Source organism: Cervus elaphus, chromosome 11, assembly GCF_910594005.1.
Source record: "Cervus elaphus chromosome 11, mCerEla1.1, whole genome shotgun sequence".
Lineage (NCBI taxonomy): Eukaryota > Metazoa > Chordata > Mammalia > Artiodactyla > Cervidae > Cervus > Cervus elaphus.
The window spans coordinates 42,591,051-42,605,320 of NC_057825.1; the positions used below are offsets into that span (position 1 = coordinate 42,591,051).

At 39.9% G+C, this 14,270-nt stretch overlaps 1 protein-coding gene across 5 annotated transcripts in view; it reads right to left on the reverse strand.

Annotated features, from left to right (window-relative positions):
- Positions 1 to 5,605: 5,605 nt before the first annotated feature.
- AFTPH (aftiphilin) overlaps positions 5,606 to 14,270 on the reverse strand; it is a 69,993-nt gene continuing 61,328 nt past the window's right edge. For 4 of the 5 annotated variants that reach the window (XM_043917658.1, XM_043917660.1, XM_043917656.1 and 1 more), the window contains 2 exons: positions 13,900 to 14,023; positions 5,606 to 6,741 (listed from right to left, as the gene is read on the reverse strand). In XM_043917658.1, the coding sequence (XP_043773593.1) occupies positions 6,594 to 6,741; positions 13,900 to 14,023 (272 nt within the window). In that variant the 3' untranslated portion in view covers positions 5,606 to 6,593. The remainder of the gene's footprint in view (positions 6,742 to 13,899; positions 14,024 to 14,270) is intronic. The other variant, XR_006343478.1, reaches the window with a different exon arrangement.

A 14,270-nucleotide genomic window follows, 5' to 3' on the forward strand; every position in this document is an offset into this window, starting at 1 on the left:
TCAGGAGCACATTTTAAAAAATTAATTTTATGTATTTATTTATTATTTATCTGGGGCTGTGCTGGGTCTTCGTTGCTGTACAGGCTTCTTCTCTAGTTGTGTCTAGTTGTGTCTACTCTCCGGTTGCGGTGGGCAGACTTACCGTGTGGCTTCTCTTGTTGATGAGCCTGGGCTCTAGGCGCATGGGATTCAATAGTTGTGGCCCATGGGCTTAGTTGCTCCAAGGCATGTCGAGTCTTCCTGACCCAGGGATCGAACCTGTGACTCCCGCTTTGAAGCCAGATTCTTTCCCACTGAGCCACCAGGGAAGCCCTCGAGAGCACATTTTAAGAGGAATTATGGTAAACTGGAATAATATGCAGGGAAGGATGACATGTTTAGGAAAGACCTGGCAGCCGTGTTATCATGGGTGACCTGGTAGAAGGAGGGGACAGGGATCATGAGACTGGTCTTCAGTATTTATGGTAAAGGGATTAGGTTTCTCCCTTGAGTCAACCTTAACCTGGTGCCCCTTCTACCTAACTGTCAGTTCTGGCCTGCAAAGCAGGTGCGTGTCGGGGGCAAAGAGCCTGTGAAAGTCTGAGCTCACATGAGGTCCTGCAGTTGTTCGGGCAAAGGCTAAACTGGCTGCCTGTTCAGAGGGGAGATGCAAGAGGATGTAAAGGAAAAGACCGAGAATTAGGAAACTGGATTCAGGTCTGGCCTCTGGTTATAGATGAGTAACGTTGTGAATGCCAATTTCCTTTTCCAGACTTCAATTTCTTCAGCTCTGGGAATGTAATCATCACTGGCTCCCAACGTTTGATAGCAGTGGGACCCTTTGCTCCAATGAATCTTCTGCAAATCTCCCTGTTCCCTGTATAAACCCAGTGTGTTACTATGGACACCCCCATCACTGCAGGGCCCAGCCCTCCTGTAACACTGCTTCTGGGAGTGACTTGCAGAGCACTGGGCCAGCTGAACTTTCAGCTCTAAAATTCTGATTCTCTAAGGTTTCTCCAAATTAGCTTTAAAAAAAAATTTTTTTTTTGAAAATTTATGTTTTTTTCATTTGGCTGCTCAGGTCTTAGTTGTGGCACTTGGGATCTTCAATCTTTGTTGGGGTATATAGGAGCTTTGGTTATGGCATGCAGGATCTAGGGGGCTTCCCTGGTGGCTCGGTGGTAAGAACTCGCCGGCCAATGCATAAGACACAGGCTCGATCCATGGGTGAGGAAGATCCCCTGGAGTAGGAACTGGCAACCCCCTCCAGTGTTCTTGTCTGGAGAATCCCATGGACAGAGGAGCCTGGCGGGCTATAGTGCATGGGGTCGCAAAGAGTCGGAAATGACTTAGTGACTGAGCACACACGCAGGATCTAGTTCCCCACCAGGGATCAGACCCAGGCCCCTTGTATCGGGAATGCAGAACCTTAGTCAATGGACACCAGGGAAGTCCTCCTACTTTAGCTTTTGATTCTGTAGATTCCGACCCCTCATTTTATGCATCAAGTACCTGTGACTTAGAAAGGGATTTATCTAAGATCTTAACAGCTGATTAGCGGCAGAGCTAAACTTAGACCACACAACTCCTAGCTTAATCCGGTGTCCCTTCTACCTCCCCAGGCTGCTCCCTACTTCCACCTGTGATTTATCTCAGCGTTTGTGCCTCTGAAAGGTGCTGGTAAACCTGAGCTACCCCCTATTGATCTTTCCCCCTTGGAAAAGCAACAGAAACGTGACATATCCCATCTGAGGCCTTGCTACAGCCTGAGACAATGATCCCAGAATTCATTTCTTTATGTACTACTTTAGCTTCACGACATACTGTTTGTAAGGACCGAGAAGTGAAAAACAGGAGTGACTCAGACTTCTGGTTGTCCTACATCATCTGTTCTCTCTTTCCTCACTACTAAACTCCCTTTAAGTTGGCCCCCCAGGATAAAGGTATTTCCCAGTCTCTTTTGCAGTTAGATATGGCACTGTATGAATCACAACAGTGTGGAAAATTGTTAAAGAGATGGAAATACCAGACCACCTGATCTGCCTCCTGAGAAATCTGTATGCAGATCAAGAAGCAATACAACTGGACATGGGACAACAGACTGATTCCAAATCAGGAAAGGAGGACGTCAAGGCTGTATATTATCACCCCACTTATTTAACTTGTATGCAGAGTACATCATGAGACATGCTGGGCTGGATGAAGCACAAGCTGGAATCAAGATTGCCGGGAGAAATATCAATAACCTCAGATACGCAGATGACACCACCCTTATGGCAGAAAGTGAAGAGGAAGTGAAGAGCCTCTTGATGAAAGTGAAAGAGAAGAGTGAAAAAGCTGGCTTAAAACTCATCATTCAGAAAACTAAGATCATGGCATCCGGTCCCAGAAAACTAAGATCATGGCATCCGGTCCCATCACTTCATGGCAAATAGATGCGGAAATGATGGAAACAGTGACAGACTTTATTTTGGGGGGCTCTAAAATCATTGCAGATGGTGACTGCAGCCATGAAATTAAAAGACGCTTACTTCTTGAAAGAAAAGCTATGATCAACCCAGACAATATGTTAAAAAGCAGAGACATTACTTTACCAACAAAAGTCCATCTAGTCAAAGCTATGGTTTTCCAGTGGTCATGTATGGATGTGAGAGTTGGACTATAAAGAAAGCTAAGTGCTGAAGAACTGATGCTTTTGAACTGTGGTGTTGAAGACTCTTGAGAGTCCCTTGGACTGCAAGGAGATCCAACCAGGCCATCCTGAAGGAGATCAGTCCTGAATATTCATTGTAAGGACTGATGCTGAAGCTGAAACTCCAATACTTTGGCCACCATGTGAAGAAACGACTTGTTTGAAAAGACCCTGATTCTGGGAAAGATTGAAGGTAGGAGGAGAAGGGGACCACAGAGGATGGGATGGCTGGATGGCATCACCGACCCGATGGACATGAGTCTGAATAAGCTCTGTGAGTTGGTGATGGACAGAGAAGCCTAGCGTGCTGCAGTCCATGGGGTCGCAGAGTTGGACACGACTGAGCCACTGACCTGAACTGATGGCACTGCAACTAAGTTCTGGTCAATGGGCTGGAATTAGAAATACTGTCTGTACCTTATGGAAAGTGTCCTTAGCAGAAAGGAGTATGCCCTTCTCCCACAATGGCTGGAATACAGACTTGGCGGCTGAACCCCCAACAGAATACTTGGACCATAAGAGACCACGTGTTGAGGATCACAGGGCAGGATGCCAAGAGTTTCCATTTCTGATGAGCTTATGAAGCCTCTACTAGCCCCAGACTATTTTCTGATGTTTTACAGGCAAGAGAAATAAACTCCTAATGTTGAAGACATCATTACCATTTCCCACCAACTCTGTCACTGAATGTAAGACAGCATGATTTTATATATCACTAAGAAAAAGAAACTGCTGCCAATTAAACAGCTACCCCATCCAATTGTATGACACACTCCAATTTCAGAGAAGTTCAAATGTGACGAAAGTATGAGTCTTATTATATATAGTATTTTTGGTTTTTGTTACTCACAGTCAGACTTAATCCTGATTCAAGAAACATGAGGGAGCAAAAAGACAAGTTCTAAATAAAGAGCATGACAATCATGTAGAGGGAAGAACAAGTCTCTCTGTAAAAGAATGACTCACAAAAACAGTAGTGACACATGACTCAATTTAGGGAAGTTTCTCCTATAACTTTGTAGTTTGACTTGAATTAACTGGGGGATTAGGTATGGCTATTTGGATTTGGCCATCAAGTAAGATGAGATTCTAGGGCATAAGTGTGCTGGTTTTAAGATGTGGAAGACACAAAGTGTGTTAGTCACTCAGTCGTATCTGACTCTTTGTGACTCCACGATCTATAGCCTACCAGGTTCCTCTGGTAGCTATCTGTGGGATTTCCCAGGCAAGAACACTGGAGTGGGATGCCATTCCCTTCTCCAGGGGAATCTTCCCAATCCACGGATTGAAGCCAAGTCTCCTGCACTGCAGGCATCCGGATTCTTTACTGTCTGAGCCAAGGCTAAATCAGTCTCCACTGTGTGTGACTTGGCTTTTAGGGTGTCTGACTTCTTGGTTTCTTCTCGCCACCTCTGCACGGTCCTTCTGGCTGACTTTGAGAAGGACAAATGGGCAGCTGCTCCCAGGAGCAGCTGACAATCAAGACAAACTTGGAACCAATAAGCTCTACCGTAGCTGAGATTCACATGGAGATGCGTGAGGCTTTTCCCGCACCAGCCCTGCTATTTATTGCTTTCCGGTGTAATTCAAGCCTTGATCTGGTGCAAAGCTGAGCTGAAAAGCTGGAAAACAGAAAGCTGAAAAGCTAAGACTTTTGGTCCTCAGGACTAGACCCCTGACCTTAACCTATGACAACCAAGTGTTAATGTACCTGTTGTGACTAAAACATCAAAGGCCAGTATGACACACGAAAAGGAAATGTGGCTTATTGAAAAGTTGAGTTTAAGACCGATTATTTACTTTGTGTGTCATTAAAGCAGGGGCACTTTCTTGAGAACTGTCCACTTGATCACTTTTAAATTATAGCACAGTAACTTAAGTGATCCTGTTTCCTGTGACTGCTTCTTGAATCTACTGGGACTCCAGGGGCCTTTATAGATTTTGTGAACTATGCTCTATCATTTATTGATGGTTTCCTCATGTGATAGATGTTTTACATTTATTATTTAATACATCAACCCCACAGATAGGTGACATCATTCCCATTTTTAAAGATGGTGGAACTATGGCTCAGAGAAGTTAACTTTCTCATGGTATCACAGCTAATCAATGGGCTCTGAACTTAGGCTGATGAAGGCTACCATTATACTTTAGTTGTAATGGACTGTACAAGCAGCCCTTCAGCTTCAGTTTACTGAAACAAGTAAAGGTCTGCTGAGGAATACGTTTATCTTTCCATTCAGAAGGTCCACTGGGCACTGATGACTTGTGATTATTCTGAAGGAAAGCTTTCTCTGAAAAAAAAAAAAAAAGAGTTTGGGGAAATGGCAGGAGATGGACTGGATAAGCACCGTTGCTTCAGGCCTTACTTAAATTACACTCCAGCAACTGTTGCAATGGCCCGTGTAATAACCTGGCAACACAGGCATCCCTGTCAATGACAGAGGTACAGAAGAGTTCCAACGGAACATTCCCATAGCCGATGAGGTGGACTACTGTCGGGCTGATTGCCTGCTTCTAATGAAATGGGTCATGTGACTTTGCTAAAGCAACATCTAATCTAGTAACAATATTTTAAAAGTGCTTTTAATAAATTTTCTGCTCACCTTAGTTTCATGCATATATTTTCTTGGGAAGAAAAAAAATTCCCTATACATCCCTATTTAACGTCACCAATTCTGACAAAGATACATTATAATGAATCATGGAAATTTCTTGTATGATCTCATGTTCTACATAAAAACAGCTCAGCTATTTAAAGGGCTGTTTCAAATTCTTATGGGTGAGAATCTAATTCTTCTTGGTTTTAATAAAGTGAAAGCCCTACCAAATGATTTTCTCTGGATTGAAACACATTAATATGAAATAAAACTTAATGTCCAAATTCATTACGTTTTCCCTCAGATACCAAAGTACAGACACCAAACTAAATTTCTTTTAAATTATTTTATTTTTGTGTAAGCTAAAAGGAAATTTACACACTGAAATCTCAGAAGACCTTAGGCATGCACATTAACCTTGTTAGAGGTTCTTCTACATGTCTTTCTTTTTTCCATAGGAATTTCCCCGAACATTTAAAACCCATAGTTTTTACTGTATATACAGCCTAAACCATAGCAATCTATGATTATGTCATTTTACACTGTGCAAAATCCTCAAAAAATAGTGGTACAATAGAACAAAAAGATCAGTAACAAGTAAATTTCATTGTAAGACATTCATGTAATTTGGTCCTTCTCCAAACCAAACTGATTTAAAACAGACACAATCTCTTTAAACCCCTTCAATCAAGTTCTGACAATGATCCATACCCTGTAACAAAAGACCAATCAATGCAAGTACCTTGCAAAAGGTCAAACAGCAATAGGCCAGATTGGAAAGATTAAAAAAGAGCACAAAAATGGTAACAAAAGCCAGACCTGAAACAAACCCACCACACATAAAATTAAAAAAAAAAAAAAAGTTAAACAGGGACTTGGAGCATATTTGTGATAGCAAAAGTAATTCAATATACAATATGAAAAATTAATGGGACATTCAATGAAATCTGAAAAGACTGAAGGGGATTTCATAGACAGTGGAGATTCGAGTTTTTAATTTTCATTTTTTATTTCAAAAGTTGTGTAAGAAGGACACCACCAGTGTATTTCACAAAGACATAAATGTATACACCCCAGCAACACAAAAAGAATAAATCTTCAAAAATGTTCACCCCGATTATTTACATTTGTTTCTAATATAAATTTATGACTTCAGTATGTAAATAAATATACATTACTATGTATACCTTTCTAGTGCGGCTTACCAACAAATCAGCTGAACTTTTAATTTTTTTTTTTAATTAGAGCAGGTATGCTTTTGATGGTAGGGAAAGGCTGGAAGGAAGGAAAAGCAATTGAAACTGTCCAATTCACATCACTTATTCATCTGCCTTCTCTTGGGAGCTTGTGGAAGGTGTCAAGGTGGTCGGGAACATCAACACCTTGGCATGCATGAACGTTAGGTCAGGAAGGCTGGCGATCACCTTGATGGCTTCTTCACTCAGGTGCTCTTCTCTTTTTGGTTTCCTGTTGACAAATGAAAAAAAACAAGTGTCTTAAAGTGACTCTAGCTATAGGCCAAATGGGAGAAAATCCACTCTCAAAGCAGACAGCAACCTGTGGGGACCTGAGTACCTTTTCCTCCGCCAGTCCCTGAACCTTGTCATACCTTGGGGTTAAGTGCTTTCTGTGCCTGAGGTGAAATCTCTTCTGAAAACTCACACCGAATTTATGTATGTTCATTACAGTTAGGCATGTCCATGGAGACATTCACATGTACCCGTGTACAGCTCACAGCTCTGCTTAAGGTTAGAAGAATCTACCCAAGCGTACTTTTAAAATTCTACTTAGGGACTTCCCTGGTGGCCCAGTGGTTAGGGACTCTGAGCGTCCACTGCAGGGGGGCACAGGTTTGCTCCTGGCTGGGGAACTAACATCCTGCATGCTGTGCAGTGCAGCCAAAGAAAAGAAAAAGTTACCAAGCAGAAATATAAAGCTGAAGCCCTAGTAAAACTCCGCCTGCTTAGATTTCCCCCTCCCCACTGAGAAACTACCAGTTACCTCAACATAAAGTATGTCTGGCACAAGCCCTCATTAAGTAATTTTCATCTTGGGCTTTCTTCAACCCCAAAGGGGAATTCCAGGACAGAAAGCCCTCAGCTCAAAAACACCGAGCCTCTGCCCCACTGGGATACAGATGGTTGGTCCAAAGTCTGCAGCACTAGGGCCAGTTGCTGAGGCCGAGAATGCACCCAGGCAGGAAGGACTCAGGGAGAGGGGAGTCTCGAAATCTGATGGGTCCTGTAGATGAAATGCCCCTAATATAAGAAATGAGCCGTGTGGAACCCAGGACAGAGAGGAAGAGCTCCTGCTGACCTGGGTCCCTCAGTGCACTCCAGAAAATGCCAACCGAGTCTCAACTGTGGCTCACACTGAGCACAGGACTGTAACTCAACCTTGATTTTTTCTAGGCTGTTAAACACACTGAAAGAATAGCTGCAGTCATAGTGATATTAATTTTCGATCAAAGTTCATTTAAAACTGTTGACTCTACAAGGCTCAATTCTCTTTTATGGTACTCTACTAGGTGGGACACAAGTTATTTCTTCCACCTAAAATTTTTCTTTGTCCTTAGGATGAGGTGAAGGAAGTCAGGAGATGAAACAAGAAAGGAAGATAGATGCAGGCCTTTATTTAATACCTGGACTTTTCTGTTGTAATCACATTTGAGTTCAGGCTGAAATAAAAATAGTTTACAGAACTGAAAAAGCCAAACATCAGACTTTTAGGACTGAAGTCCTCCAATATGAAGGTCAGCTTCAGGCACACTGAAACCATCAGCAGATCAATCTCAGTTCTAGGGTTTCTCAGAAGAATAGAGTAACACTCCAAAATTCTTCTGATTAAAATCTACATTTTTAATGGCACTTAAATCAGAAAAACTATGAGGTGGATGGGAAACTGACTATCTGCATTATTCCAAAATAAAACCAGAGAGTCTGGGGCACTTTTTAGTCTCAGAGTGAACAGCTGGAAGGCTCCATGGGAAAGGGCAGCCTCTCACCAGTAGTCAATTTCAGTATCACTCACGATGGGATCAAAATGACATTGTGTCTTCTGATGTGACACAGCACCTATGATGTCTTCCAGCCAAAATGTTTTACCTGAATCCATCAACCCTTTAGATAGAATATCCAGCTGATAGGAAATAAGGGAAATGGAGAAACATTTGAAAACTACTTGAAGGAAGCAAATAGACAAATCCAGAAGTTGGGACGTTCTGTAGGACACATAGACTGACCTTTTCAACCAGCGAGTGTTGTTACACTGAGAAGCCAACAGAAGGGATAGAGGTGTATATACTAGGTTAAAAGTGACCTAGTCCTAACGGTTAAGTACAAAAGTCCTAGACTAGATATTGATCTGAAGAAAGCAGAGAGAAAGGACACTGTTGGGAATTTGAATACATATAGCCCGACTGTTAGATGAAATGAAAATTTACTGAAATCGACAGATGGAGACCACTGACTACAAGAGTAGGCTCAATTTGCATAGACTATAAAATCTCATTTTTGGTTAAAACAACAACTATATGTGTATATTTGCAAAAATAAAGATCTCAAAGAATTGAACTAGGGAGTTACAGTGATCTGACTGGTTAGAATGTGACACTTTAATTAAAAACATTTGTCTGTATTTTCTTTCTATTCTTACTGCTTTTGTAAAGATAAAAAGTTATTAAAAACAGTAACAAGTAAAATCTCACCTAAATGCACTTCCTCATTTGTGGAGTGCAGCTGGGGTGTGGGGAAGGAGAGCAAAGAAGTTTTCACCCAAGGAATGGTTGGTAAAGATTATTCTAGAGTTTCTACCAACTGCCTTCTTTCAGAGGCACTACTTGAAGGCTATCTGAAGTTGAATTTAAAAATAAGAGAAAGTTTACATAGTTCATATTTTGTGCACTTATCTGTAGTCACTAAGGAATTGATGTGCTCTAGTTTTCTTACAATATAAGAAAGAAGAAAATGCTTGAGAATTTGAAAATAAAATGTTACATCATGGCCTTTCCCCAAGAGGCAAAGGCAATGACCTCTTTTTGATTTATACTCTCCCAAGTTAAGATTTATCTTTTTGGCCAATGCAGTGCAATTAAGAGTCTAGAAATAGACCCATACAATTATGGTTAAACTGATTTTCAACAAGAGAGAAACTGGGAAAGAACAGTCTTTTCAACAACTATCACTGGTAGATATGTATCTTTTGCACTGGTATCCATGTGCAAAAGAATGAAGTTGGATCCCTACCTTACATCATATTCAAAAATTAATTCAAAATGGATCAAAGAACTAAATGCAAGAGTTGAAATTATGAAACACGAGAAAACTTAGTGCAACACTTCCTGACCTTGAGGTAGGCAGTGGTTTCTTAGATATGGCATCTAAGGTATAAGCAATGAAATACACATATACGTATATAAATATATATACAGGGCTTCCTCAAATTAAGAAACTTTTGTGTTTCATAGGACACTAACCAAGGAAGTGAAAAAACAGCCTACAGAATGAGATAAAACATTTGCAAATCATATCTGATAAAGGTCAAGTATCCAGAAGAAATCTTACAACAACAAAAATATTCTTAAAGAAGAGATACAACTATTCAACAAGCACCTAAAAAAATGTTCAATTTCACTGGCCATCAGGGAAATGTGAATCAAAATGACAATGAGATGTCGCTTCATACCACTGGCATGGTTATGACCAAAAAGTCAGATAATAACAAGCCTTGTGAGAATGCAGAGACATTGGAACTCTCAAACATTATTAGTGGGAATGTAAAACGGGGCCACTGCTTTGGAAAACAGTTTGGTAGTTCTTCAAAAAATTAAGTGTAGCATGACCATGTAACACTGTGGTTCCACCCACAAGAAAACTGAAAGCATTTGTCCACACAAAAACTTGTACATGAATGTTCATGGCAGCACTACTTAAAACAATCAAAAAGTGAACACAACTCAAATGTACATTAATTGATTAATGGATAAGCAAAATGTGGTACAGCCATACAATGGACTACTAGGCAGCCATAAAAAGGAATGGAAAGTACCAAAACACGCAACAATATGGCTAGCTTGAAAATATTATGCTAACTGAAAGAAGTCACACACAAAAGGCTATATAATGTATTATTCCATTAGTATGAAATAACCAGAATATGAAAATCCATAGACATAGAAGGCATAATGCTGCCAGGAGCTAGAAAAAGTAGAATATAGGGAGTGACTGTTAATAGGGATGGGCTTTCTTTTAGGGATGATATAAATGTTCTGGAATTAGATGGTAATGGTTGCACAGTGACAGACTTAATTTTCTTGGGCTCCAGAATCACTGCAGATGGTGACTGGAGCCATGAAATTAAAAGACGCTTGCTCTTTGGAAGAAAAGCTATGACAAACCTAGACAATGTATTAAAAACCAGAGATATTACTATGCTGATCATCCGTCTAGTCCAAGCTACGGTTTTTCCAGGAGTCATGTACGGATGTGAGAGTTGGACCATAAAGAAGGCTGAGCACTGAAGAATTGATGCTTTTGAACTGTGGCACTGGAGAAGACTCTTGAGAGTCCCTTGGTCTACATACAAGGATATTAAACCAGTCAATCCTAATGGAAATCAATCCTGAATATTCACTGGAAGGACTGATACTGAGGCTGAAGCTGCAGTACTTTGGCCACCTGATGTGAAGAGCCGACTCACTGGAAAAGACCTTGATGCTGGGAAAGATTGACGTCAGGAGGAGAAGGGGATGATAGAGGACAGGATGGTTGGATGGCATCACCGACTCAATGGACACAAGTTTCAGCAAACTCCACGAGACGGTGAAGGATAGGAAAGCCTGGTGTATGCAGTCCATGGGGTTGCAAAGAGTTGGACACGACTGAGTGACTCAACAACAACAATGGTTACACAACCTTGCAAATACACTAAAAGCTACTGAATCGTATACTTGAGAAGGGTGAAATTTCATGGAATGTGAATATATGTCAATTAAAATGTAAAAAAAAAAAAAAGAACAAAAAACCACGTATGCCTTTTGAAAACTAGTCCTTTGGCTTATATAAGCTTCAGCTAAAAGTCTGTGGCTATTAACTAGCTGCTACACACTGATTAGGATTAGGAAGTAGTTTTTCTCTGTATTAGAAAAGGTAAGCTAGAAGATGGAACTATTTTAAACTGAGACCTTGCATTTCTTTAAAAAGTAAGTCACTTTCACAACCTATGTTTAGAAAGAGAAGAGCACACATATTTTCTCTTACATATGCAAAGGCATTTGGAAAAGAGTATGGAATGTTGTTTGCTATATGGCAAATTTCCTCTACCTAGACCATTGTTTCTTAACCCTTCCTCACACTACAGTTCCTCAATGCTTTTTCACTGTGTCTTCTGTGTACTGACAAAAGCCAAGATTTTGCTGGGGTGTACACTTCAAATTTTGTTTTAATCAAAAACAAAAAATGAAACAAAACCTAAAAATAACAAAGACACAAAAAATTCTGTTGAAACTATGTCACCACCCTCTCTCTTCCCTGTACAACTGAGATTCACTCATGGGGACATTTTACAGTATTAACTTCTAATTGTAAGACCTGTGAATATTTTGCACTTCCCACCATTTTCGAATAGTTAATTCCTCAAAACAGAAAATTCAAAGGTGGCAACTTCTTTTCCTTTCAATTCATTGTGTTTTAAATGTGAAGCTGGACAGGTATTAGTGACCAATTCAGTTACAACACTAACCCTAAGATGCACACTATAGTTTCAGTTCATCCCATAACAGTACAGAATAAGAGAAAACAATGAAAATAACTTAAAAGTTATTTAAGTTGGAAGAGTGGAAGAGTGCCTCAGTGTACAGAATGTTTCAAGGGTGAGTTGAAAAGTTAGGAGAGCAAGCAAGTTAACTACGTGGCTTAGAGCTCCTCCTAATGGCACAAACAATGAATTCTCACCACAGAGACTTTCAACATTCCTATAGTTCACTCAGTGAGACTGCAGAGGGAAAAACGTGAGGAAACACTAGGACTGCCCTTAGAAAAGGCTGTACAATAAACAGCAGGAGAAAGCCCAAATGATTAAAAAAAAAAAAAGCATCACTTTTTTGCTTGTTTTTAAAGTCATTAGCCTTTAGTTAACATATATAGAAAAAATGGATGAGAAATTTGAGTAAGAAGAACATTAAGTTGAAAATACAATTTATTTGGAAAGAGAAAAAATTAGAAAGCAAGCAAAAAATCCACACTAGCTTGATAGGAGGCTTAACTGTGCCAGGTAATATTACAACAAAGAAATGGGCGACGAGAATGAGGGAGAGAATCTGTGGCTAAGCAAGAATGGGCAGACTATAAACCCATTCCTGAGAAGAGTTCAGGGCAGCCTTGCTTATAAAACATATAATAATGGATTTTCTTAATTATGAACATTAAGTGTATTAATAATAATAGCTATTGAATGGATACTTCAGCACACAATACAGTTTAAAAGGCCATGTGAAAAATTCAAGCCAAAGTTTTAAGACAGGTTTATTTTTATTATTCACAAAGAAAAAAGTTAGTTTTTAAATGGATGTTTTTCTACAGAAGAATTGATTTAAAAGATAAATCTGAATTTGACATGTGAATGGAATGTATTTACCCAGGAGAAAGCGCTATAATATCTCTGCCTAACTGGGCAAAGGTCAGTATTTCCACTTTTTTTTTCTTGGCCACACCATGCAGCATGTGGGATCTTAGATCCTCAAATAGGGACTGAACCCGCACCCCACCCCCTCACCTTGGAAGTGTGGAGTCTCAATCACTGGACTGCAAGAAGGGTCAAAATATTTTTATTTTAAAATGTCAATGAATCACAGATTTGGGACAGCAGAGTTGGCATGCCAATCAACACTGGTATTTGCTCTTGCAGTAGAGATTTCCTTCATAACCATTCCTTTACAATGATTACCTTATTAGAAACTGCCTTATTTTATGGCTAGCATGTCAAAGCAGTGGGTTATTCCAGAGCTTAATTATGTAAAACTAAAGGTTTTTTGAATCCTACACACAAGCCCCCATGACATTCCTGGTATCTGAGAAAACTGCTTCTAAAGGTCATGAACCTAAGGGGATCCCAGAAGGCTTGTTAAAAACAAGGCTTCAGGACCTAAATCAAAGGTGCCACATATCAGCAAATATTCAGAAAACAAAACAGTGGCTGTGCCCATCTCTCTTAGCCTGGAGGTGAAAGGATTAGCTTACATGACTCTGGGATTGTCAAACTGGGACCCCAAAGATGATCACCTCAGTAGTCAGGAAAGAAAAGGGGAGCATTTCTGCAGTGGTTTTATGATCTCAATTCTTTAATCAGACTCTTTTGTTACAAAGTTGGGTATAGGCATAGGGAAAGAGAAAAAGACCACATCTGTCAGCCCTTTCCAGTCTCTCATGAAATAGCTCTGCTCCAGTAAATTCATAATTAAACATAACTTGATACTATTTTCTGGAATTGGGCATCCATTGCATTTATATAAATGTAAAGTGAATTTTAATACAATATATTGAAATACTACCAACTCATAGGGTTTCCCATCTGGGCACTTTGTTCAAACACAGAATTCAAAATTAAGGTGTAATGAACACTAGCTTTTACCTGGTAGATGTGCTTGTCTTCTCTACTGTGGACATGAGTCTCGCGAATGCATCAGTCACTTTGAGGCTTGAGGTGGAGATTTCCAGCTTAGAAGTTGTTAATTCATACAACTCTGGATCCACACCTTATAGTATAAAATGATAGTCAGTGATGGTGCGCTGCAATAGCTCACTCAATTAGCCACAATCCAAGATGCAAAAGACAATTATTCTGTAAACATCTGAGTCTTTATAAGTACAACATGTCTTTAGAACACTGTAACACTGTATTTACTTTTTAAATTATAAATTCCACTTTTCAGAGTTTTTATAAAGTAGTAAAATACTTTTAAAATTCCACTTGGGTATAAATATAGCCTTAATTAATCTAAC